The sequence below is a fragment of the Fukomys damarensis genome, unplaced genomic scaffold (genome assembly GCF_012274545.1).
Source record: "Fukomys damarensis isolate Sample0158 unplaced genomic scaffold, DMR_v1.0_HiC HiC_scaffold_13, whole genome shotgun sequence".
Classification (NCBI taxonomy): Eukaryota; Metazoa; Chordata; class Mammalia; order Rodentia; family Bathyergidae; genus Fukomys; species Fukomys damarensis.
In genome coordinates, this window is record NW_022900925.1 from 33,990,634 (window position 1) to 34,017,900 (window position 27,267).

A 27,267-nucleotide genomic window follows, 5' to 3' on the forward strand; every position below is an offset into this window, starting at 1 on the left:
GGGGGCGCCCCGTGGCGAGGCTGCTAGGGCAGCGAGCTGGCGGTGGGCGCTGGAGGGCCGCACGGGGAGGGGGAGGGGAGGGGGGAGGGAGGGGGAGAGGCATGGAGGCGAGCCCGTGAAGCCATGTGGTACTTCTCCGGCTCGGGTTGGCCCCGCATCCCTCTGTGCAGCTCTGGAGTTCCTTCCCGCACTTCACGTGCGCTTCCCTTGCTGCCACCTCCCGGAGCAGCTCTCCGCTCGCCGGAATAAGTTTAACGGCTTTTCCTGCGGCGCAGACGCTCCACTGCCGATCGCCTACGTTCCTCTTGCTGTGGCCCCGAAGTTGTAAGTTCCCGCATTCCCGACCTGGTTGATATGACTGGCTGTCTCATTCCAGCCATCCTATGTGTGCATGTGTGAGGATGGGGTCTGGGCAGTTTGCCTCCTGCTCCCCCAAACCCCAGGTTGTTTTGTTCTAAGCATTGCCAGCCAGCGTGGCAGTGGGGGTGAGGGCTGCAATCAAGGACAGTGTGGCAAATACCTCAGTTTCTGAACGGTACTCCTACGCGTCTTTAACAGCAGCTTGATGTGGGTTGGGGTAACTAGGGAGGGATCAAACTTAACCTTGTGTTCACACTCAAAACCCTGCTGGGACTGCAGATGCAGGCTCTCAAGACCGGAAAGGAACCTACTTGCACGAAGAGGTTGGCAAGTTGAAAGTGAGGCTTGGGTTTGATTCACACCAGATGTAAGGAGATCATTGCACACTTCCAAAGCCTGAGTCTTTACTAAATGTACAAAAGTCATAGTCCCTGCCATCTTAACGGTTAATGACATTCTCTAAACCAGAGTCTCTGGAGTTTTTGGCACTTATTAAACTTAGTTACTGCACATCTCCCTCTGGAAAGTATAGCTGTTACAGTGCCTTACTAGATAGGAATGGAATTAATCGAGTCTCTGAGGTAGAACGCCCCTGGTATCTGGAACTCACTGTATACTTTAGCATCACATCTCGGAACACAGGAGAACTTGGTCAAATGTAGTAGCAAGATGGTGAACAAGTAGTAAAAGTATGTGTAGAATCTGGTCCTGTAGAAGGAGGCAATGCCCGCACAAACTCATGCCTCTCATGAGCTGTAAAGGAAACCACAAGACTACAAACCTGTTGGTTTTGTTTGGGCTTCCTTGGAACCCAGGGAAGTTAGAACAACAAGCACCAGAGTCCAAGTCACTTTTAGTAGAAGTCAACAGAAAGCCTCCCTGTGTAGTAGGTGGAAATTGGCTAGTAATTATATTTTAATAGCAGTTCTTTTGTGACTCCTATAGAGCTAATAGTAAAAGGACAAACTGGTAGATCCTATGCAAAGGGAAAGAAAGTAGGCTTGGATGCTTAGGTTTTTTATATGGCCTACTCTTTTTATTAGGCACAGGGGCCCTAAGATACTGGCATAAACATAGGGAGCTCCAGTCCTGCATAACTTGTCAGGTGACCTAAGACCATCGTATGGACTCTTGCTTATGTTTTGGGCTGATTGATCATTTCTCCACAGAGGGAAACCCAGCCCCATTAATAAGGCATTTACCTAATGGGTGGTAAGGTTACCTGTAGATTTGCAGTAAGGTAGGAGAGTTTAAAAAAAAATAGAAGGAAAGAGTAGCATGAGCCTGTGTATTTTGTTGTGGCCAGGCGCAAGAGGCATGTACCTGGCCTTTGGTTTGTGGGCATGTACATCAGATCTTTGCATGTTCAACTTTTGTATGTGCAGCTTGTGTCTATTCTGTGTCCTTGGGATGCAGCAGGTATGATTCCTCTAGGCCAGCTGGACATAGGTGATAGAAGGAAAACCCCTTGCTGTCTATTATAAGCCCTCAGAGGATGGTGTTTTGAATCCAGGTTCTACCATTTACTAGCAGTGTGGCTTTGAGGAAGTCGCTTGGCTCTGAGGAAGTTAATTCTCTTCTGAGTGCCTCAGTTTCCTCATTTGTGGATAATGCAGATATTTGCATCATAAGGATCAAAGTGCTTAGAACAGTGCCTGGCACCCTTTTGGTGCTATCAAAAGTGTTGGCTGCTGCCTGTATTGTTAACCCTCCAGTGAGCCAGGCTGAGAGCACTGTTGGCCAGAGCCCGTTGCCTTTTCAGGCTTCAAAGAGCAAACCTAGATGGATCTGAAACCAGTACTGCAGGTTTTAGAATTTCAAGGCCTCTTCTTGCATTTTTGTTCTTGTCTTTTAAAATGAGCTTTCTAAACAGGGCTCCGAAACCCAACTGTTTGAAAAAAGGCATGTGAGCTGGGTCTGGGTTTCAGGAACAATTAAGTGTCGTCACTGTTTCTGTTTCCCATCCCCAAATGATGTAACACTCCTGGCTGTGCAGTTATCTGCACACCACACACCCTACTGTGCTCTCCACAAGATACGTGAGACCTTGTAAAACGGGTCGTGGTGTAAAGAGCAGGACTTACCTTCCGCATCCATTCAGTCCACCGGGGATGCCTTCAAAAAGTGAGGAATGGCTTCATTTTTATGAGCCTGGGCTAGGAGTGAGGAAGGCTGAGAGCAGAGAGAGAGGAAAGTGAGGGTCAACTCTAAGAAAGCTAAGAGCCACTAGTGAGTAATAGAGACCCAGGGTAAATTTCTTGCTACAATTGCCTGCCCCTTAAATTAAATTCTCTTTTGTGTCTTAGGTCGGTGAGAGGCTGCTAACTTTTGTGTTCTTCCAGGTCATGGACAAAACAGGACTAGGAGGTGGCATTTTCTGGGATTCAGTCTTACCTGTCCTGCTTAGTGTCTCAATCTCCGTATCCCTAGGGTGAAGAAAATAGGGGTTTGGTTTTGTTTTTGCAGTGCTAGAGATCAAGCTCAGGACCTTGGGCATGCTAGACAAGCCCCATGAAGATAATATTTAATCAAGCATTGCTAATTATTCTTCCAGAGAACCAGACCCACAGAGGCTAGCTGGCTGACTGGGAAGCCAAATGCTGCCTTGGCACTTCTTCTACCCACAAAAGCCTTTTTAAGGCAGGTGTTGGCATGTATAGCTTGTAGCCCATATTGTGCCTTTTACCTGTTTTTACAAATAAAGTTTTATTGGAACACAGCCACACTCCTTTAGGTATTGTCTATGGCTGGCTTCATGTTGTCTGTGGCAGAGTTCAGTAGATTACCCACAAAGCCTAAAATACTCACTATACAGTATGTTACAAAACAGTTTGCCTACCTTTTCCCCTAAATAATACACCTGATCATTATTCCTATGTAAAGATCAGCTTTAGTGTATAATATATACCTCCTCAGAAAACCCTGGGAGGGTAAGGAAAACTAGCAAGCCTTTGTCCCCACTCATACTTTAGGGGAGAGGGGACCATGTGCTTCCAGTCCCTTCTCAGTCTTTGTGGAAGAGCAGCATGTGTGACTCCCCACTCCCACGGTTGTCAGGTGACATGTTCAGTAGACATCTCTAATTTGCATTTACATAATAGCTTAACTCTTAGGCAAATTTGCTCCCCTCCGTCTTTCATGTGCTCTTCTTCTCCACCGAACAACTCAGACTAGTGAATACATTTCAAAATCAGATGGAAATCGCGACACGCATATCTCCTGTTTTGAATTTTTCTCATTACCTTTTACTTTTCTGAACAGATCCTTGACAGCGAACAGTAGTCATGGTTATCCTAAAATACTGGCTTCCCCACAGGGATATAGGAGAGGTAGATTATGTCAGATGTCGATTAGGTTCCCCAGCATGGCTGTTTCATGAATATAAGGCAGCATTGTTATTAGCGATGCTATTGGTAATTATTAAACTCCTTTCCTCACAGTGCTGTGAAAACTTAGCCCTTGGGGGAAGGGTGTTTAGATAGGTATGGAGCCCTCTGAAGTATGTTGAATATTAAAGATCCCAAGAGGAACTGGCCCCTGGTGACAGAAGCAGCCTTGGGATGAAAATAGAGTTGGAACTATCTATGCCAAGGAAGCCATCTTACTAGAATGAGGCTTGGAGGTGCAGTTAAAATTCTTTAAGAGTGACAGTTGTCCTTCTACAACCTGTGATTGAAGCAGCTTCTCTTTGGGAATCATAAAAACCCTGGCCTAGACACTGCTCATTGTTACTTTTACAGTGGTGCCAGCTCCAGGCACATGGTCAGCAAAATACGCAGCAGAGGCATCTGACTCTTAAACGTTATCACCAAGGATGACATCCTTGATTTGCATTTGGTGACATCCTTGGCAGTTGCTGAACTGTCTTTATCTCTTTGGTTACCCAAAGGATTGTGGGTCCCTGTGTTCTTCGTTATTGTGGAAAGCAGAGAATTAAACATTAGGGGAAGTCTTTCCCTTATATAATGTAGAGCCAAAAGACCTTAATTCCTTTGCTCAAGAGAGGAGAGGTCAGAACATCAGTGAGGTATGGAGAGAAGAGGACATTGTTTTCTGTGGTTCCAGATAGGGATCTGTAGGAAATTTGAGGCAAAATTTTCTTGGTGATGGTGCTAATTGGAATGGGCTTTAATAGCCAAGAGGAGGCTTTGTTTACATTTTCTGCAGAATTCAGTGTACCCCCAAAAGTGTGACCTGGATCCCAGAGCCCACTGTTCCGTGGCATCAGTGGAGCTGAAATAGTGTGTCCTCCTCCAGGTTCTTACGAGTCTCACGCAGAGCTCTTCTGCCAAAGGATGCAGATTTCGCAGGGCATGGATACGCTCTGAGGGCAGGTCTTTTCTTACGGGCACTGGCACATACATCAAGTGCTGTTTACCATTGGCTTAAGTGCTCTGACTGGACCCACCTGGGCTGATTCTGAGTCCCCCAGGCTGCGTGGAGCCCTTCCCAGTTAGTGCACAGGAGTGAGAGCGGACAATCTTCATGGTTCTATAAGCCCTGCCCTCCTCTGAGATGGAAGTTGCTCTTCCTCCTCTAGGAAGTGTGAGTAGAAGCCAAGAAAGGCTGAGTGGGAAATCTGGTGTGCTTCCCTCACTGTCTGAGTTGCAGATTTTATTATTTGGTCTGCAGGGTATGAATTAACAACGTTAGCCACATCTCTTCACACGGTTAGGTCAAGAACAAATTCTGATCTCAGAGAGGAAAGACTTTGGGATGCTATTTGAAATTCACAAATTATCTGTGCTCCAGTTGCACAGCCATGGGGGAGCTTGGGAAGAGGGTGTCCTTCTGGGCATAGCTGCGTGCTGGGAGGCCTTGATACAGCTGGCTGCGACTCCAACTCTTGGTGCCCACCAGACCTCCTGGTTTTCTGGCACTTTGCTCTACCCCCAGGGTCATGACACAGCTGAATGCCTAGCTCTGCAGTCATTTAAATGCTTATCTGCTGGCCCAAATAAGCCTCAGTTAACTTTACTGTGCAGGAGCACCATGGCCAAGCGGCTTTAATGAACTTAAAAGAATGCTATCAATGTATTTCGTAATTAGGAAAACTTCAAGACGTGCCCCAGGGGCTGTGGAACCGACGTCCAGGCCGTGTACAGATGCTTACCTTGCCCTGTTCGGGCACACAGGCCTGTGGGTTTGCTCATGATCCCCAACGGCTGACACCGAGGGTGGATGGGGTGCCTTGGGCTCAGCCCTGCCTGCACGTTAGCAGTTTGAGCTTCCAGCTCCCCGAGGAAAGGGGAAGGTCAGAGGGCTGGGAAGACTCCTGTGAGGGCCCTGGTTTCTCTGAAGCCCTTGGCCTGGGATTGGGAGTGTGGGAATATCCTCTTAGAGTCGCCTGAATGTAGCTTCTTAGACAATAGGCAGTATTTGGCAGGGCACCGTTATAAACTAGGGGTGCCCTTCTCTCTGGCCTTGAGCTTCTGTCCTGCAGATTTCAGGGGAACTGTGCCTGGCAGGGAGCAGCCTGGTCTACTTACCTGCGCTGGCACTTGATTGACTCCCTCCCTTATTGTTGGGGAAGATCCCAAAATGAAGGCCTGCAGGCAAATAAGGAGGTATAGGTGACACCTCATCCTGAAGAACCAAAGGTAGGGTCATACACAACTTTAGAACAGCTGTGGACCCATCTGCAAGTGAAAAATAGCAGTTCAAGCTGGAGGACACGTAGAATGAAGGAATATCCAGTGTGCAGTGAGGTTAATTAGGGAGATACTAGGAGGTTTTGAGTTGGCTTTTTAAAACTGCTAGTGTACTCTCCTAAGGTTAAATTTAAGTTTCTATTCTCTTCTATCCCTTCCCTTTCAAAAGTGACATTGTTGGGGCTGGCGAGGTAGCTCAGTGGAGAGAGCATGTGCTTAGCATGTGCAAGGCTCAGGGTTTAATCCCCAGCACTGCAAAAAAAAAAAAAAAAAAAAAAAAAAAAAAAAAAAAAAAAAAAAAAAAAAAAAAGAAAGAAAAGTGACATTGTGTTAGTCTTGTGTCTGGTCAGCTGTGTTCCTTAATTTTCTCAAACCTAGAAAATTGTGTGCCTGCCTTTTTAAGAGGTAGGCACCTCCTGCCTCAAGTTCAAGTGCAATAGAACTCACTCTGCAGCTTGAACAGATCTGAGTGTTTTTGCAGAGGGAGGGACAGGGCAGATGGGGAGTGTCACGCTCAATAAATACTTGCTGGATTGAGTTGTTGGAAAGGCAGTGGGGAGGGAGCAGGAAGCCACACCTCCCCTAGGCTGTCTTGTAATGGTCTGTCCCATTTCTGGTCTCCACACATGGTTTCCCTCTGTAACATCTCTCTCTTCAGCTACTTACAGGGAACCCCCTACCCTCCTCCAAGAGTTTTCTCTCTTTCTTTATATCACCGGTCTCCTATTCATCCTGGTCATTGGGCTTGAAGCCCAGATGGTGGCAAAGACGTGGCATTTCCATGGATGTCATTGCTAAGCTTAGAGCTTCTGTTCCCAACACACAGCCAGAGGATGAGCTTGGGCAGGTTACCAGGTTGATGTGTGGAAGCAGCCAGTTTGTAGGATTTTGTGAAAAAGCCAGACTACCTGGCGTTAGGCTTAGACGTGGATGTGGTTGATAGGCCAGGGAGACCGAACGCTGGGTGTCTTCATTCCAGGTCAATTTGTCTCCACTTCTTAGTGCTATACTGTATGGTGAGGGAATAGCAGGCTAACAAAAATCTAAATCAGTGACTTTCTAGGCCAGGGAGCAGAATTTCTAGTAGGCGCTAGGGTGCTGCTGTTCTCCTCCTTGAGAAATGCAGGAAAGAGGTGCTGGTCATCGTTCTCCATCCCCTGGACAGGCGCTCTCATCCACAGTCTGTTCCTCTGCCCTAGCGGTGGCCACCATGGGTGTGGTGGCTTAGCCCAAGTGGCTTTATAAACCCGCCCAGCTGGGTGTAACTTCGAATGGAGTGCACGTGTGATTGGGGGTAGGCAGCTTTTTCTTCTTCCTCCTGTCTCTCCTCCTGTGCTCGGTGCCTGTGGAATCGCCCACGCAGCCTCATGAGAACCACCCCTGATAATACGTGCATCCCTGGCCCCACAGCTGCAGGCTGGCAGAAACCTGCCACCAGCCCCCACATGGGGATTGTCTGTTTAACTTGAGCCCATCAGATATGACACAAGCAAGCTGGGAGTGGGTTGGGTGTGGACAGCATGTGGCATGATAGAGGGGACGCAGCCAGAGGGCTTCCAGAGGAGATACGGCGGAGTCTGGGATGTGGTAGTGGGGAGAGGAGCACTTGGGCACTTTCTCAGGGGAACCCTAATCCTGGGTAGCTCTGTGTTCCCAGATGAAAACCAAAACAGCCCCTTCCTTAGAAAGAATGTGAATCCCAACTCTGGAAGGTCCCGGAATTCATTTGTGTTTTTCAGTGAAATGGAAACTAAAGATAGCTTTTGTTTAGCTCTTGCTGCTTATAATCAGTTCTCAGATGTTTCTCATTTGTCCTCACAACTGTCCTACAGGTGCAGGGGGCATTTCTGTTTCTGCAGATAAAGAAACTGAGGCCCCCGAGAGGAAGTAACGTATCCAAGACCCATGACTGACAGAGGTCTTTTGGTTTATTAAGCAAGGGCTCCTTCCACTAGGTACGAGAAGTTTCTTACAAGTGTCGTTCGAGGATGGCACTCCTGCTTCCTGCCTGCTACGCACCTCCAGCTTTTGTCCCCTTCCACTTGCGTACCTGTAATCCAGGGGCCCAGACTCATTGGTTAACCTCACTAGAGGGAATTGGAAAACGGGCTGCAGGGAAGTCTTTTCCTCCAGCACCCAAAGTGACCGTCCATACCCTGAGCTTTGTACACCCTGTACTTTCCCTGTGAGCTATAGAGAGGGGTAGAAACTGGAAGAAGACGGTGATTATGTTATTGTATGTGTGATACGGTGGTTGCTTTTCTAATATTTCTGGGTGGTTTGAGATGTGCATTTTCCTTGTGGAACAAGCAGGTAACCAGGGACAGGTAGGGCACAGAAGGTCGACAGGTGTTCCTGCCTCTGTGGGGTCAGGTTGCCGAGCTGGTGGCCTTGTCAAGGGACATGTGCTAAGAAGGAGCTTATAGGAGCCAGTGTCTTTTCTTAGTTGTGAAAATGAGAAACCAAAAAAGCCCTGGGAAAAGATGTGGGTGGTGCATTCCTGAGGAGAGGGGTAGGTGCAAGTGGCATTGTGCCCCGATGATGGGCAGCTTAGTCCTCCATAGAGGGAAACCCTGCGTGGTACACCTCCCGCACCTGAGGTGGGAAAGAAGCCTGGGGCACGTGATCTGCCCAGGCACGCCTCCCCCGTCTTTCTTTAGATTAAGTGGGAAAGGGGTCCTCTGATATATGAGCATGCCCAGTAAAGGGAGCAGCAGGGGCTGAAGCTCTGGGAGAAGGCTTCACCTGGGGACATGGTACCTGGAGAATCACTTGACCTTCTTAGAGTATGTAAACCTCCTGAGAAGTCATGGGCAGCTTTTATCCCCAGTCAGATTCTGTACAAGTACTTTTTTTTTTTTGGTCCAGGGATCAAACTCAGGCCCTTGTTCTTGTAAGGTAGGAGGCAGAACTGCTGAGCCAAATCCCCGGCTTCCCAATCAGATTTTGTATAGATTTTTTCCTTTCTTAGGGATCAAATCCAAAGCCTTCACACCGAGCTGCAATCACTGGTCCTTTTTAAAAATTTTAATTTTTGAGTCAGGGTCTTGCTAAGTTGCCTAGGCTGGGCTTGAACTTGGAATCCTCCTGCCTCAGTTTCCCAGAGTGCTGGGATTACAGGTACACACCACCACTCCCAGCTTACAAAGAATTTTGTAGTATTCTAATATCCATATGCTTCTGTAGAACCTTTCTTTCTCAGTTACCTCCCATTTCATGATCCAAAATCTTCATATAACAAATACTGTATAATAAAGCTGTTTTTGTGGTTCATCATACATGCCTTGTTGTTGTTTTTTTGTGGCTTTCACTATGACCAAAACAAAACAAAACTGTAGCCAGCAACCTTACATAACTTTTCTGTAGGTTTTCTGAGGCTTGCCTCTGTACTGGTTCACCTCAAAAGCTGAGTACTTCTGTGCTTGCTCTTTACATGGTAGGCAGGGAGGGAGCAGAGCCGGGGAACCATTCGCAAGCAGCCAGGTCTCCTTTGCTTTCTCTTCATCCCCAGCCTCGCATGCATCCTCCTCTACATAGTTCCCTGTTGTTTTTCTTTTTCTGCTGGTCCCAGGGATAGAACTCAGGACCTTGCACTTCCAAGTCAGATGGTGGAACCACTGAGCTAAATCCCCAGACCTCCCTGTTGTTTTTCAAATAGGACATCACACCAAACACCACAAAGGATAGTGTGTGTTTCTGTGAGTGTGTGTGTGCGCGTGGGTGGCAAGTATGAACATGGGGGAACATGTGAGCATGTTTATGGAAAAATGCATATGAAAGCCAGCAGTAAAACAAGTGGGGCAAATGTAGGTAAAAATTACACAGGTGTTCTGTATAGTAATCTTAGTCTTTTATGTATACACTTGAAATTATTTCCCAATAAAATGTTTAACAAATAAATATATGCCAGTCTAATTTGAGTGTATCTGGGGCTCTTTAGAATGGAGATTTTCTGGGCCGGATTTAGCTCAGTGGCACCGTGCCTGCCTGGCAAGCGCAAGGTCCTGAGTTCTAAACAAAAAAAAAAAAAAAAAAAAAAAAAAGATTTTCTTCTATATCCTGATAACATGCTTTATTCCCCATTTAACAGACGGAGCGACTGGTGTCCAGTGAGGTTACATGGACCCATGTGAGTTCACATAGCACACAGGGGAGAGGCAGGATTTGGGCTTGGTGTGGAGCTAATGGCAGCCCACCTCACAGGACACAGCCGCTTTCCTTGTCAAGCTGGGCAGGGCTGGCGTCACATTCTGAGCCGAGCCCTTCTGAGCGCCCAGCCCATGGTCCACAATGACCCGGTGGTGCTGGAACATGTGTGACCATGCTGGGGACAGCAGGTGCCTTCCAGGGAGAACCAGCCCACCCCAGCTCTCACTATGTGCCTCACGCAACTCTTCATTTGTCCGCACGAAACATCAGAAGGCTCTGCACCCGGGCTAGGGAGCAATGCTACTTTCCCTTTATAGAGAGAGGGCAGGGAGAGGCGGGTATATTGAGTTTGGTTTAGAAGGTGATACCAGGTGAAGGCCCAGGCACACAGCTTCCCTTCACTGGGAACCAGTTGGTGGGTGTGCCCACTGCCTCGGGGCTGTCTCGGGCCTCGGGACAGGGGTCTGTGTGGCTTTACTGCAGCACATAACACCGAATGCATCTCCATTCACACGGACGCAGCTCTTTTAGCCCATCCTTCGCGTAACCACGCAGCCCGAGGAAGCCTGGATCTGGAGGTCACTGCTAGGCGGACAGTCGGAGATCAGACCCTGCCCCTTTCCTCTCACAGCAAACCACATGTTAGGCCTTGTCTGTGTCATTTGTGCATCCTGCTATTTTTCCCCCAGTTGCCAGAGTTGAGGTCAGCGACTTACCGTAGAAGGAGCAGTTCTCAAACCCTTTATGTTTAGTGTGTGTCCTTTATCTGAACTGCCTCCCTGCCGCTGCCCTAGACTTGATTAATCTGACTATAGTTGTCCTCAAAGGATTTTTTTTCCATGGCCCCAGCCAATTATATGAAATAGATTTGTGAGCATTCACTATGCTATTGTCTCGGCTTATTCACTTAGATTATTTGTCCTTGGACGGTTATCAAATTATATAGAGTGTCCCCAGGATGCTCTGATACTCTATCTTCTGCTGTTCCGGCTCTGTCCTTTCTCAAACTAAGTGCCAGGTAGATGACAACTAGAATCAGGGCAAGGTGGCAGAGGGTGAGAAAGCCTCCCCCACCACCGTTTCCTGGGGGTGTCGGAAGCTTAGATTCCTGGGATGAGCTGCTGTGTCTGTGGCACTGATGTCACCTGGTGTGGACAGTGCCAGCTGAGTCTTTACCTTCTAGTCTTAGAGCCTTGGATGAGACGTGCTAGTTTTGGTTTGTTTTTAGTTTTTGGCAGTGCTGGGGATTGAAACCAAAGCCTTGTTTGTGTTAGGCAGGTGTTCTAGCCACTGAGTTACACGCCCAACCCAGACACCATGGTAATTTAATGCCCTACACTGTGTCCCTGGGTCAAACGCTTTTGCTTCATGAGAGTGAGTAAAGCCTTTTCTTTGCCTGACTTATGAAAGGTGACGTTACCATGAAGCAGCTCCCGATTTCGAATCAATCCCAAGCCCCACTGCACATGGGGGCAATGGGGTCACCTTCCAGTGATGTGTGGTGACACTGTGCTTTTGGAAGCATGTGGAGCTGTGACCTGGTTCACAGCCTTCTGTCCCAAAGCCATCAGAGATGTCTAGCATCTGTGGCAGGCAGGAAAATCTCCCAGTGTGACACCCTCCAGGCTCTTTGCTTTCCAGACTATTTTACCCCAGAGGCACTGCATAAGTCTCATGGCGCTCTGAGGAAATCTGAGCAACGGAAAGGCCAGGGTTTCAGCGGGGTCCATTCTGGAGTGTCACCCAGCCCACTGGGGTCTTTTTGCAGCTGAGACCCAACGTGGGAATTTGTGACCGATTTGAGGTCCATTCCAGAAGGTCAGGGCCCACGTCGGGACTCAATGGGTGGGATGTAGTGGTCTTTTGATTATCTCCCCTTTGAAATTGGGGACACAGAATAGAGCTTATTCCGCTCGTGGAACAAGGTGGTTCACACTGGTTTTCAAGGACATGAGGGTTGAGGAGAGTAACCCTAACAGGATCTTAGATCTCCCTCGGAGAGCAGATTCTACAACTGACTTTTCTGATCCCCAGGAACCTAAAGGAGCAGCTGTTATCACTGCTCCCAGCCAGGAACTGAATGAATCAAAGTCAAGGTTAAGAGCAGAGGATCCTGGCAGGGTCCAACTTAGTGAGGTGTAGCAAGTGGGCAGCTCTGAGTTCTGCTCGGGTTCCACCCAGCCTGCTGTCACGTGACCTCCTGCTTGTGGCTAGCCACAGGTAAATCGAGCACTATTTATATGCTACTTGGGGGAGGAGGTGGGAGCCTCCTTGGAGCTCACAACACAGCTGTCTGAGCAGTGTAGGTTGGCAAATCTCCCTTGGCTTTGGTCCTTTTTCCTTTTTCACCTTATCTTGCCCTACATAATAGCATGGGCTCTGGGATTTTAATTTAGCAGCATTTGTCAGTAGGTACCCTTTAATAGTTGGGGACTTCTAGACCCCCAGAGGAGGCTCAGACTCATTCGGTGTGGCCTCTTACCTGCAGGGTTGGTGTGGACAGCAGGGGATGTGTAATTCTTCGTGGTGCTGTTCAGTGGTCGACTCTACAGTCTCCTCATCCATTCTTCTTTGGCTAGACTGACTCCTATTCCTGTGAAGGCCTTGTTACTGTCCCCCCTTTTTTTTTTGTACTGAGGATCGAACTCACAACCTTGAGTTTGGAAGACAGGCACAGTGCCACTGCCCTTGAGCTCCATCCCGGCCCTTGTTATTGTCCATTTTTCACCCGTGCAGAAGACTTTTTCTTTTCTTTTTAGAAGACTGCTGATAAATTCAAATTCATTTTGCTGGCCTCCTGGGATCTAGTGGCCGTGTTAACCTCTAGTCATGTTTACCTCTCTTCCCTGGGATCTCTCAGTCTCACAAGTTTCCTTTTGAAGAGCGTTAAGGACAAATGGATATTCAGGGTCAGAGGCTGGGTATTCTGAAGTTATATTCAGTTACATCCATGTTTCTGGGCCCCAAGGAGCCTCTTAATTCTGCCTGCGGTCCCGGTCTCTTTCCTAGGATGACAGGACACTTCTCAATGTCTTTCTTCACTTTGTATCTTTATTCTGCCTTTTTCTTTTCTTTTCTTTTCTTTTTTTTTTTTTTTGAGACAAGGTCTTGCTAGGTGCTGGCTTTTAAACTCGCTACACGTAGCCCAGGCTGGCCTTGAACTCCTGGCAGTCCTCCTGCCTTAGCCTGCCAAGCGCTGGGATCACAGGCGTGCGCCACCACGCCTGGCCTGGTTTGTATGAATTATATCTTCTTGCAAGTTTCCATTCCTTGCCTCAGATGAAGCTGGGCTCCATTCATGATTTCATCTCTTCTTGCCCACCTTCTCTTCTCCCTAAATAGAAGTCAGGAGCCGGGACCCGAATGAATTTGACCATTACCGGCCACAGTTGATGTTGTTAATGTTGTAGTTAATGGTTGTAGCCATTACCGGCTACAGGAGTTGGGTCTTATTGCACAGTATATTGAATTTCTGTCTTCTCAGATTAAGCCTGTGTTCTTTTTCCGCACAACTTTATTTTGGAAAATTTCGTTATATATACAGATAAGTTGTGAGCACGGCGCACACCCATTTCCGCTCCCCTAGACCCATCGGTAACTTCTTGGCGCAATTGTCTTATCTGTGTTTTCTCCCGTGCCGTATGTTTGCGGTTAGATGTGCTGACTTGTGTGTAAATATCATGACACTTTGCCCTGTTCCAGTGGCGCCTCTTGAGAATAAAGGCATTCTTCTATATAACCATAATATTATGCCCAAGGAAATTAACTATGATTCCTTATTTAATATCCTTATTTCATAGTTCATTTTTCACATTTCTCCTTTGGTGGCTTTTGTTTTTGTTTTTATTTTTGGTACCAAGGATCAAACTTGGGACCTTGCACTTGCGAGGCAGGCTCCGGAACCACTGAGCTAAATCCCCGGCCCAGGTGGCTTTGTTTTTAATCTAGTAGTCAGGATAAGGATTGCATTTGATTATAGCTTTTAAAAAAAAAAAAGACTTTAAAAAAAAAGGAGAGACTTTATAGTCTCTCCATTTAAACTACTTCCCACACCCTTTGCTTTGTTTCTGACATTTTGAAAAGTAGTCTTCTAACTGTTCCACGCTCTGGACTTTTCTTTCTGTTTTCTTGGGGTAGCATTTAACTTGTTCTTGTGTCCCTGGATTCCCTATAAATGGGAAGTTAGATCTTGGGCCTGGTTCAACATTCCCAATAAGAACATTTCACAGGTAAAATTGTATACTTCCTAATATACCACTTTAGGAGGTACCTGATGCCAGAAAGTCCATAACTAAATAACTAATCATGCTGATTTTTTGTTTTGATTTTTCTTTTTTTGGTGCTGGAATGTGAACCTGGGGTTTGCACATGCTAGGCCCTTACTTTGCCACTGAGTTACACCTGTTCACGCTTTTGATCACACGAAGAGGTATAAAAGTACAGGACACACCTAGCAAGTGGATAGTGGGGTAATACTTTGGCGTTCTATAAATATTCTGTCCCCACAACCATTGGCCCGGAGGTTTTGGCATCTGTTGATTCTTCCTAAGCTATTGCCTTGGGAGTAAAGCCAGTCAGGAATTAATGCTAATGGACCATGAGTATTGATGTGAACAATTCAAAAAGAAAGAAAAAATTTTTCATCCAGGTTTTAAAATCATTTGCAGGAATGGAGCCATCCAATTTTGCCAGAATGGTTGTCGTTTTGTGTGACTTATGCTGATAGTAATTGTGCATTAGAAACATACATTGCTGCCTGCAAGTTTGCTCAAAGTCAGAAAGAAGGCTGAAAATAAGTCATGATTTGTTTGCAAACCAGAGATTATTTTTATTATTTGGAAGTTATCTGTATTATTTATTTTTCTTTCTTTTATGTGCTTTCTACTTTCTTCACACACACACACACACACACACACTCTCTCTCTCTCTCTCTCAGACTTTTTTTTTTTTTTTTGATACTGGGGATCAAACTCGGGCCCTTGCACTTGTAAGGCAGGCAGCGGATCCATTGAGGTGAATTCCTAGCCCCTGTCACAGACTTCTTGCATAGAGAAATTGAACTCAGGGCCTTGCACATGGCAGGCAAATGCTTTCACTGAGCTACGTTCCAGTGATTTTTATTTTATTTTGTGACAGATTCTCTCTAAGTTGCCCGTGCTGGTCTTAAACTTCTGAAAGCTTTCCAAGTAACTGGGATTACTGGAATTGGTGGCAATAGGAACCCTTCATTCTGTGTCATCTTCCTTCCCTTGACTGACCCAGCCTGCCTAGTGGATCAAACAGTTCCTGAGACTGAGAAGGACCGTCCTCCTTTCCAGCAAAGGAGGGGAAAAGAACTGGCCAGTCCACAGAGTAGCTCTTGAACCGAGGCAGCCAGGAGGTTATGACAGAATTGGGTCTGACGTGAAACACAAGGGTGGGAAATGTACTTTGAAAAGCCTTCTGTTTGAGCAGTGTAGGTCTTGCTTTGCTATTTGACCCGGGAGAAATCAGCTTGCATCTCTACCTGGGGAGTGTCGTCTACCTTCCAGTTGTAACAAACATCCCAGCCCCACAGGAGAATTCATGAGAATTCAGAACAGAAATCAGGGTACACTTTAGGCTTTATGGATCCTAAAGGAAAGCCTGCTGCAATCAGTAACTGCTGGTGTTTTATGTTTTGTCTTCAGAATGTTGAGATCCTACAGAACTCTTCAGAGAATTCAGATAAAAGGTGAAAAGTTCACACCATTTCCTTTTCTTCTAACTGCTGCTTCTTGAGAACTGAACAGTTGTCAGGATGGCCGCTGTCCCTGCTTGACACACACACAAGCATACCTTTGGCCTTCCTGGTGGCCTCCTAGCTAGAGTCAGCGTATCCCTTATGTTTTCCCACAGTGACATACCCAGAAGGCTTCTCTCCAGCTGTCTCCAGATGTGTTCTGCATCTTTGGAAGTCAGACACGCAGCCAGAAATGGCTTCCACTGGCTCTCGCTTGAGCTGCACACTTAAATATGGAATCAGTGATTGACCAAGGGCCTGGCTGAGAAGTTTTTCCTGTGTATACGATTACCAGTGCTCTTTTCGGGGGAAGGCAATGTGCTCTCCTGGTGGAGGACACAATGTTATTCCTTCTTTGCCTTCATTTTGAACCTGGTTTCCTGTTTCTTCTCCCCGTTGAGGTTACAGTTAGGGTTTGCCTGGTGTTGAAGAGGTGTCCAAAGCCCCAGGTTCAGTTTTCCCAGCTGGGATGAATGGGTCCTCCGTGGGCTTTCCATGGAGGCCTTCTAACTCTTGCACAGTCATATGGGTGATTTCGGTTTCACCACAACTTCCCCCGAGACCCATCCCTGAGTGAAGCAGTTTATTCAGTGGCACTAGGGGCCTCTCAGGCGACAGCCTGCCCTGCTAATCCCAGCATGAGCACCGAAATAGAAAGCTAATCCCTGTGAGGCTGCTTGGAAGTTCTACCCCAGCTTCCTGCAGATCTGTTCTTGGGGGAATGTTTAGAAATTCTGAATCCCCCTTTTACTTTGCTCCTCTCCAGGTTAGCATTTCACTCCTCCAAAACAAGTGCTTCATCCTGGGGACAGGACAGGGCAGGACCTGCTCCCTCTGTGTCCAGCCATCCTGCCTCGCTGATAAATAAGGACAAATACAAACAGCAGAACAGGTTGTGGAGAAACACGTACAATGCGATCTCATCTTCTGAGAAACCCATACATATACACGTGTGCACAAGGAAGATGGGGGTGGGTGTTCCCTGTGCGGTCTCTGGGTGGGGCGCGCATCCTTTGTATTTTTTAGTTTTTGCTCATCTGCATTTTCTTATTTCCTGTACCATATGCAGAGCTTCTGTGGTAAGAAGTGTTGTTTTCTCCATAAGAGGGGATGTGAGGGCTGGGTGTTTAGTGGTAGAGCGCTTGCCTAGAGTGCACAAGGCCCTGGGTTTGATCCCCAGCCTCCTCCCCTGTACCCCCAGGAAAGTGGGGAGCTAAGAAGACTAGTGCTAATAATGCTTCAGAGCCTGACAGCATGAGAAAATGACTCAACTTGTTTGTGGAACCGCTAGTTGTTGAGTTCTTGCCATGTGTAAGCTCTCATTGGCTGTGTCTCTTGCTTCTGGAGTCCTCTCCTGGTGTTCGGGGCTGAGTAGGCCTCATGCTGATGGAGGGGTGCCGAGTATCTTGTCTACCATGTCCGAGGCTTCTATCTTCTACCTTGACCTAAAGGTAGTGAAATAGTGGCACAACCTCTTCCATGTCCAGCCAGAACCTGATAGTCAGGGGCTGCTTTCTCCCGATAAATCACTGCGTCCACCCTACAGGCTTTTCCCAGCCACACTGAGAAGAGAAGCCAGAGCTGCCTCATTTCTTATAGCTCCTGCCGCCTCCTTCCTTCCCTGGTCCCATCCCTGGCCTTCTAAGAGCTTTCGCTTTGTCCTTCCTGGCGTGGGAGTGTTGCTGTGGTCAGGCCAGAGCTGACTTCCAGCAAAAGGTCTGGGGAGCTGCAGAGAACAGTTGGTGTCCTGGAGGGGCATCTGTCAGGGCCAGTCCCCAGGGCTGGTACCTGGCTGTGGCTGGTACTAGCGGTAGCCTTCACCCTGCCAACAGCTTCCTTCCTGTATCAGCAAAGCCTTGCACAGAGTGGGCACTCGGACACTTCCATTCTTGGCTCAGGAGGAGCTCACCTGACGTTTGAGAGCTCTGCCCTGGCAACTGTCCCCAAGGGGCAGATGCCTGACCACTGCCTCTCTGCTCAGCCCCTCTCCCCAAAGCCTACAGCACAGCAGCTGGGACCCAGGGCAAGTGGCTCTGGAAGATAGCACCTCTGTCACCGTCTTATCGCCAGCCCGTGCTGTTTTGTTTTGTTTTTTCATTTGCCGTTGCCCAAGACCCAGAGCATCCGGCACGACTCAGCTGTGCAGTGACACGGGCTGGCCTGGTGCCAGGCGCCTCACCAGGTGGTTGGGCTGTGGAGGTGCAGCGTGCGATGGGCCGATAATACCCCTCGGGACTGTAAACAGGACACTCCACCCTCTCGTGGCCACCAGCCGGTGCCTGTGTCTGCTACATGGTCAGCTCTGATACAGAAGCCAATTACCAGCTCTTCCTCCTCCTTCCCTGAATCTGAGAGGGGTGCCTTCCAGAAACAAAACCAGTTCATCTTCCAACCACAGGTAGCCGTTGTTACTTCTCAGCACCTCCCATCCTTTAGCCGTAACCGCTCAAGTGCAGGGCAGGACCGCTACCCAGATCTTTCCGGTGCACCCTTGAGGGGTAAACCTAGGGTCCTAACTCAACCACTCTCCCTGTGAGATTTCTGGGGGCAGCTCCCTAACTGAGGCCGGTGTCACCATGTGGCGGGACTTGTGTGCTGATCTGCACCTGCTGATGCAAAAGTCCCCGAGCAGCTTTGTGTCCCCCTGCGCCACTTATCACAGGTGGCATCTGTGACTAGTTTCTGTCACTAGTAAGGAGAAGGCATTGACATGCACCTTCTCCAGGGACCTGGAGGGCACAAGCCTAGGGATACGCTGGCTGGAACCCAGAATGCACCTCTTTCCGGGGTAGTCACCCCTTTCCCCGCCTTCAGTCCTAGAGGACTGAAGTGGAACCGCATCACTTTTCTTTCCCGCATCCCTAAAAGGTCACAGAGGCCACACTGTGTCATTTGCAGAGGGAGCACAGGCTGGGGAGGCGGGTGATAGCGGCAGAGCTGTGATCAGACTGTTGTTCACATCTTAGGCGTTGCTAGAGATTAGGGAACCGCACTGTGCCAGTCTGTGGCTGCTTGAAGGAGGCAGTGTCTGGTTTTGGCTTTGGTTTGTATTTGATTTGGGGGAAAGTGACCCCCTGGTTTAACCTTTACTGTTTTGGTGCCCAAATTGGTGCTTACCAGACCATTCGAGGGAGGTTCGTGAGATAAGCGATAGATTTTTTTTTAAGTGCCCCCTCCCTTACTTCCTAGATATGAGAGAAACATCATGTGTCAATCTCTTCAAAGGGGCCGGGTGAGCCAGGCATGGTGGCACAACCCTGTGATCCCAGCACTCGGGAGGCTGAAGCAGGAGGGTGACTGTGAGTTCAAGGCCAGCCTGAGTCCACAGTGAGTTTAAGGCCAGCCTCAACTAGATGGCAAGACCCGGTCTCAATAAAGAGGAGGAGGGTTTGGGGCATGCCAAGGATTTGGAGGGTTAGGAGGGACATGGAGCCTTGCTGAGGGCTCTGAGACAGAACAGTGTTCTGTCCTGGGCTAGCTGGGAGCTGAGTCCGCACCTGCACCTGCACTACGATGTGTCCACTGTGGAAATGACGCTGAGACCCTAACCTGCTCCTCATTGCAGGAAAGGAAACTGAGGCACGTCCTCTTCCTCCTGGACTTAGGTGCAGTGCCATTCTTGCAGATATGAAGTTTGGGATGCTCATGTGGGTGATAGAGTCGGGGCTGAACTCACGTGTGGCTAGGCTGGAGGGAGGGTAAGAAAGAGGTTGGGCCTTCCAGAGGCACAGGGAGAAGAAAGCCAAGCAACTTCGGGCCTTTCTCAGTGTGAGTGGCCGGGGGTGGGTATATCCGGGAGACTTAGGCTCTGTGGTACAATTAGATCAGGTTTCCCCATCTAGAAGCGATTTTTCAATTTTATTGAAAAATGCCAAATGACAGCCCCATGCTGTAGGCACCGTGGGATACAAAGATAAATCGGAACCGAGCCTGGGCCTGGGGTTGTTTCATATCTAGTCACCAACCACCCCCTGCCCGGGTAGCTAAGTACTAGAAGGGGACAAAGTGGAACTTGGGGCTCCCTGGGTGAGCGTCATGGGGGATCACCAGCATCCAGGAGGCGGTGGCGGGAGGCCCAGGCCGGAGGGGATGGGTGTACACCAGAACGTGCTTCATCTGGGACCCAGGGCGGGAGGCATAAAGGAGCTGGAAGTGGAACCAGGACATTGGACCCTCTGACCCCCTTCTTTGAAAGAGCTTTGGGAGAGTTTAAGTGTAGAAATGTTAAGATGATTGACAGTGATGTGTTATAGGCCCGTATGTATTGATTTGGAATGATGTTGGTGATGTAAGGAGAAAACACATAGTGAAACAATACACAAGAAGTTCCCATTTTTATTTTAAAACATAGTGTATACTCAAGCTAAAGACTACAGAGATTCATATCTCATAGCATGTTAACCCTGGATGTGGAAATGTGTGTAGTATATATCTTCTAACTTTTCTAAAATTCACACTGTTTGAAATTATGTCTTTTTTTTTTTTCCTTTTGGTACTGGGGGTTAGACGTAGGGCCTTTGCACTAAACTATGCCCCCCGCTCTTTTAAAAATCTTTTTGTTTTGAGACAGGGCCTCCCTGAGTCACTGTGTTGCCCAGTGTGGTCTGGAACTTACAATCTTCTTGCCTTGGCCTACCAGAGTTAGGATTACAGGTGTGCACCACACCTGGTTTATAAGCCATTGTTAGGTTCTTTTAAGTGGGCACATATTATGTGATGACCGAGGGAAATGATTAGAATGATCCCAGGGATTTGATAAAAGCTGAAATTAAAAAATTGTCTTATTCAAAGCTGGGTGTAGTGGCACACACCTGTAATCTCGGCACTCAGGAGGATAACAATTTCTAAGCCAGCCTACTCTACGTGGCAAGACTCTGTTTAAAAAAAGGGGGGCTGGGGATTTAGCTCAGTGTCCAAAAGGGGGACCTCTCTATGTCCAATACTACGAGAATGGCTAAGCCATTACTGAAAAGAATCATATATAGTCTTTAAAATGGTAAATATGTAGGTTATTAATACTTGGGTAGAAAAAGGCAGAAAATAATGTAATACATTTTATATTGATCAAAAGTATGTCAAATGTATGCAGATAAATAATGAATTTGGAGAATATGCTTAATGGTTTATTGTTGGCAAGTATAAATAACATAAAATTTGAAATTTTTAAAATAAACATTTTATGTTTACAGTTCAGTGGCATTCAGTTCATTTACAAGGTTGTGCAGCCATTACTGTTATCCATTTCCAGAACTGTCTGGGTTTTTGTTTTGTTTTATTTGAGACAAAGTCTCTCCAAGTTGCCCAAGTTGCCTCCAATTTGGTGATCTTTTTGCCCCAGCCTCTCAAATGTTGGGTTTAAGGGTGTGCACCACCATGCCTAGCCAGAACTTATTTTTTTCTTTTTTGCTACTGGAGATTGTACCAAGGGCCTTCATATTGAGCTACATCCCCAGCAGCCCCTTGCCCCTTTATTTTTTTACTTTGAGATAGGTCTTGCCAAGGTGCTAAGTTGCACAGGCTGGGTTCAAACTTTTTTTTTTTTTTTTTTTTTTGGTACCGGGGATCGAACTCAGGACCTTGTGCTTGCCAGGCAGGCGGCGGAGCCACTGAGCTACATCCCCAGCCCCTGAGTTCAAACTTTTGATTGTCCTGCTTCAGCCTTCTGGAATGTTTGAATTATAGGCATGTACCACCAGGCCTGGCTCCTTTTTTATTATTATTATTTTTGAGATGGTCTCACTGAGTCGCTTGACTGGTCTCAAACTTGCAGTCCTTCTGCCTCAGTCTCCCAAGTGGCTGGAATTACAGGCTGTGCCACCATGCTGGCTGGGCCAGAAACTTTTTTTTAATCATCTATTAAAAAATAACTCCTACTTCTCTCTCCTCTGAAATTCCAGGTAACCTGTGTTCTACTGTGTCCAGAATGAATCTATCTATTCTAGGTGCCTCCTATAAGCAGACTGACACAGCTTCGTCCTTTGTGCCTGTCTCATGTCGCTTGGTGTCATCTGTGGCATAGTGTGGGCCGCTTACACCTTTTGGCTATTGTGTTGGGTGCTGATATACCTTTCCTAGTTCTGCTTTCAGCTTTTTGGGGGTACAGATCTACAGGCAGGATTGCTGGATCGTAAGGAAATTCTATGTTTAAATTTTTGAGGAACTGCCACCGTTTGAGTGCCTTTTTAATAGAAAGCTCTTTGAGTCTGTTTATACCTACATTCCCCAGTTCTTTTTGCTGGGCTTAATATGCACATACGTTATCAAGGGATTACTCCACATGAGAGAGCATTTTCTTCTGTTTAAGGGAGTGAGGCTTTACAGAATAAGACAGGAAGGTTTTGAGCATGGATCGTGGAAAACAGGCTCCCCCACAGGCCACTGAAGCTTCTGGATAGTTCCAGAGCCCTTACAGTTTATCAACATTTTCAACTTCTACTTTCTCCTAGAAATCTTTAACCAAGGTAAAGTAAAATGAATGGCTTTCTAATTGCATTATTTGTCCCAGTTAGACAAAACTCAGAGACATAGGAGAGAACCAAAAAATTTGGATATTTTGCTAAGCTGAACTTCTCAGTCCCAGAGTTGAGAGTTGAAAGTAGTTGTAGTGTTCCCTTCATCTCAGTCACCTGGGTTCGAACTAGTCCTGAAGGATGCTGGAAGACTCCTTCAGTTATCCGAGTTGAATTTGTCTAGTGCACAGGAGCCCTGCTGTGAATGGGGAAGGAAGGAAGAGGGCAGGAGATAAAAGAGGGAAGAAACTTGGGGTTTGTCCCCTCAGAGTCCCCGTCCCTCACCTTACACCTCCTTTTCGAATGTGTGTTTGTTTTGAGGCAGGGTCTTACTACGTAGCTCAGGCTGGCCTTGAACTCACTCTGTAGCCCAGGCTGGCCCCGAACTTACGGAGACCCTCCTGTCTCAGCCTTTTGAGTGCTGGGATCACCGGCATGCACCCCCATGCCCAGCAAGAGCTCCCTCTTTAATGGTGAGAGACTGCTTCTCCCAGGAAACTCAGTGTAGCGACCTGGAAATTCATGGGAAAAGATAGAAGACACATGTAAAGTAAACCCTAAATGGTACAAGTTACTTGTACCGCTAAAGGCTCCCAGTCAGTCCGGGAAGCTCTGGGCGGACGGCGCTTTCATAGGCTGCTTTAACTCTTAGGAGGGCAGCGGGGCGTGGTGCTTGGGCAGGGCTCGGAGAAGAGGAAGGCTGGTTGCCACGCCTCCGTCCTCCCTGCTGACGGCAAGGTGCGCGGGCTGTGCTCTCTTCCAGCCAGCGTCCCATGCTCGGTGGCCTCAGAAAAGTCAGCGTGTAGGCCTCAGCCACTCCAGGTCCGGCGTACGTTCTCCCTGGACACCATCCTCAGCTCCTACCTTCTGGGCCAGTGGCCACGAGAAGCCGATGGGGCCTTCACCTGCTGTACCAATGACAAGGCCACCCAGGTAACACAGCGCTGTGCTGGCGGGGTCAGGACAGGGATGGGCTGGCGGTGGGGCCTCTCACTGTGCACAGGAGTCGTTGGTCCCGGGTTTGGGTTGTGCACGTCGTCTCTTTGTTCCTGCTGTTCACCAGCTCCTCTCTGCACCTTGCACAAACGTGAGCGTGCTTTCCACCTGCTTGGAGGAAATGAGGGGTTAGGCTGGGTCTCCATTTGGCTGTTAGTATTCCTGCGTGCGTAATAACAGTGGGCTCTGGGGTTTAGGCTGTAGAAGATGAGATTTACCTCAGCTTCCGCTGCACCCATTTGAGTCCCATAGAACCCAGGTTCCTTCTCGTTAAGAATCGTGCAGACCGCTCCGTCCACTTGTCAGTTTTTGGATAAGACGGTGTTAAGCTGAAATCCTTCGGGAAATTTTGCAAAGCTGTATGTCCTAATCGGGTCCAGGACTTCAACATTCTTAGCAGTGAAGGTGGTAAAGGTCAAGCCATCATTTTGATGCAGGTGAAGCTTGATTCCTGTTCTAGGCGGAAACAGGAGGAAAGAGCCTGGGGCTCAGGCTCGGCTCTCCGGCTGGGATGAACCCGAGACCGCTGCTCTGCCCATTTGCAGGGGGTATGGTGGCCACGTGATAGGTGTCCATGGACGGTCACCCTGTCTCCTCTTCTGAGCTCATCCTTCTGCTTCCTTTCTTTTTTCTGTTTTTGTGACACCCATTTTCAAACGTTATTAATGAACACGTGAATGCCCAGGCCTGTTCTTGACATGTTGGAATGAAGGCTAAGGAAATGAGGACAAGGTTTGGCCTCTTTGAGCCCGGATTCCAGTTCCATGAAGGCCGGTGAACAGACGGCCAAGGGATGAGATGGGACCAGATGTCTGGCAGAGTTTACAGGAAGAGAAGTCTCCTGGGAGTGCCCCGCCTTAAACCAAGACAATTGTAAAACAACCTTCAATAACAAGTTAAAATCAATGCTCTTCTGCTGGGCGTGATGGCACATGCCTGGGATCCCAGCTCTCGGGAGGCTGAGGCAGGAGGATCGCCATGAGTTGAAGGCCAGCCTGGACTTCACAGTGAGTTTCAAGGGCAGCCTGAACTACATAGCCAGACCCTGTCTCAAAATAAAAATCTCAGTGGCCACCTTTTGAGATCTATGAATAAAGAGAAGGGAGAACACACTCCAGGTAGCAGATGGAGTGGGCCTACTCTCCAGAGCGCTAGGTTTGCCCTTTGTCCTTTGTCAAGGGCGGGTAGCATGGGCTATGCTTTCCCCGCACAGGCCAGGAGCACAGGCCTGCTTCTCCAGAGGGAAGTGCTGAGCCCCAGGGACACTAATCAGAGGGGGCTTTCTGGAAAAGCAGGCTGGAAGTTGCTCTGAACACGCTAAGCTCAGACAGTAGCCCATCTGTCTCCTCCCTTGTCGCTGCGCCTGCCTGCCTGCCCAGGAAGTCGCCATCCCACTCCTCAGAGTTTCCTGTCACCTAAATTCAGGTTGGCCTCCGATGGTCCCTGGCCGGGTGAGGACCTGAGCTCCAGCCTGCGTGTTTTTGCTCAGGCTCCAGCTGCAAGCCAGATCTGTTATGTAACAGGTCCGGGCTCCTTGCCACGGCTAGACAGAGGTCAGCACTGCGCCTCCGTGGGTCTGGCGAGGCCCCGCCACACAGCTTTCCACTTGCCCTGGGATGGGCTCCAGCCCTCGAGGAACTCTTAGCAACCTGTCAATATTGTGGCTGCATCAGGAGGTGGGAGAATTCTCGTCGGCGTAGGCATCCAAACCAAAATACGCACTCTGCCCATCTTTCCTTCCCGGTCTTCTGGGAGTTTTCTGCTGCTAGGTTGTGGGCTTCATTCACATTCCAGCTTGAGGTCCCTGGCTTGGCACTGGTGTTACACCGCGAGGGCCTGGGGTGCTCAGGCCATCTCCCTGCCTTCCCCCAGAGAGGATGGAAGTGGACATGGAGAGCTTTTACAGGGGGTGCAGGGCACGTGGACAGAGAGGGAGGGAGGTAGGTGGGATCTTCCAAAGTCCTGGAAAGGTGATATTTAGCGGGTGCTGGGGATGGAGCTCAAAGCTTTGCATACACTAAGCAAACACTCTGCCACTGAGCTACACCCTTAGACCATTGAAAGCTTATAAGCTGTTAAAAATGGACGGATGCCAGATCTTTCCCCAATTACTTAGCATTACAGAGGGCTATTCCTCTCCGTACCCCATCTTCCACCCTTTCTCTTCCAGCCACACCGGTGCCGTAGCTGATTACCTGCTTTCTCCACCAGGACTGCAGGCAGCTGCTGCTAGTCTGACTTGTCTGTGCTCCCCTCCCCCAGCCGGAGCCAGCAGCCAGCAGGTGTGTTTGGAGGCCACTTGAGCTCTGGCGTTACTACGGGGCAGGCCCTGCAGTGAGGTCGGCAGCCATGGCCATGGTTGTGCAGAACAGCCCCTTTCTCTGAACACTTCAGAGCGAATAAAGGCACTGCCCACTCTGAGCCAGTGTCAGACTCAGGCAGCAAGCACAGAACACCTGCCAGTAGGTAGTCAGGCTTTCTATGTGTGTGCCCAGAGCTCCTCCAGAGGGCAGGAGAGAGTTCAAAGCTCTCCATTCATGAGTCTGCGTCTATTCCAGCTGCCAGTAATCCCAGATTCCCTTCCTGGCTTTTCTTCTTCTTTTGAGTCAGGGTCTCACTAGGTAGCGTAGGCTGTCCTTAAAATCACCATGTACCCTGGGCTGGCCTCTAGTCTGTGGCAGTCCTCCCGCCTCGGCCTCCAAAGTGCTGGTTTTACAGACCTATACCACCACACCAGGTGTTCTTCCTGGCTGTTTTAAGCTCTTAACAGGCGCAGAGCAGTCTCCTCAGGTGACTCACAGCCCAACATGGAAAGCTAGGTTATCCGCATATCTGGGCCTAGGAGAGCAGGAGGGAGGTACGTGGATCTTAATTACTTCTAGAAAAGAGGAGTGGAGGTGTAGATGTGGTAAGTGGAGCTCATGTTGAGGTAGGAGGAGCCATGAGAGAGGGATCATGGGGTCCCTGAGATCAGCCTTGTGAATGCAGGGAAGGTTTGGGCCTAGCAGGAAACAGCGGGAAGCCCCCTTTCGTGGGTGAGTGTCAGCGCCGCCTGTGGGGGAGGCCCCTTGATGTCTAGGGTTGTTTCAGGATTCCCGGGGCTTATCTGCATGCATCCCCTGTCTGGCCCACCTGTCCCCAGGTCAAAGTCGGCCACCAACCGCTTCCTCCTGGCTGCTCCTGGTGGCTGAGCCAGGGGTGGCAGCACACGCCCACTCCCTTGTTGCCCTGCGAAGCATTTGCATCCTCCTGAGTGCTGCAGGAGGGAGGAAGTAGTCTCGTCACAGCTGGGGTGACTGAGCAAAGTTCCCCTCCGCTATCCTGCCCACATGGGCCCTTGGGTGCCTGCCCTGCCCGGCCTCCCCGCCTCCCAGCGTTCTGGCGCAAGACTATGTGTACTCCTTGGGAAGACGTAGTCTTAAGTTCTCCGCAGACCTCAGGCTCTTGACTCTGAAGGCAGGAGGCAGTGGTGGACGTGCTGGTTTGGGGGGCGTCCTCTACCATGTACCATCCTTTCTCCCCTTTCCCAAGCCAGTGCCTCAACATTCAGCCATGGCATGTGATTTAGTGGGGCCACTGCAGGCCTTTAAAAAATGTTTTTCTTGGTGCTGGAGATTTAGCTCCGTGGTTCTGCCACCTACCTTGCAAGTGCAAGGTCCTGAGTTCAATCCCTGGCACCAAAAAAAAAACCAAAACAGTTTTTCTTTGTGGGTTTCCGGGCCTGGGCACGGTGCCTGTTTTCTAAACTGGTGACTAGGACCAGCTTTCTGTCTATGGTTTGACAACAGCAGCTAAGGTTTGAACCCAGGGCAGTGATGGAAAACCTGAGGTTTCCAGGTCA

General features: G+C 48.7%; 1 protein-coding gene across 1 annotated transcript in view; it reads left to right on the top strand.

The window, feature by feature from the left end:
• Positions 1-131: 131 nt before the first annotated feature.
• Positions 132-27,267, top strand: part of Fam117a (family with sequence similarity 117 member A) — a gene marked incomplete at its 5' end in the record, with an annotated part of 39,791 nt that continues 12,655 nt past the window's right edge. The window contains 2 exons of the mRNA XM_019206921.2: positions 132-324; positions 23,194-23,363. Of these exons, the coding sequence (XP_019062466.1) occupies positions 132-324; positions 23,194-23,363 (363 nt within the window). The remainder of the gene's footprint in view (positions 325-23,193; positions 23,364-27,267) is intronic.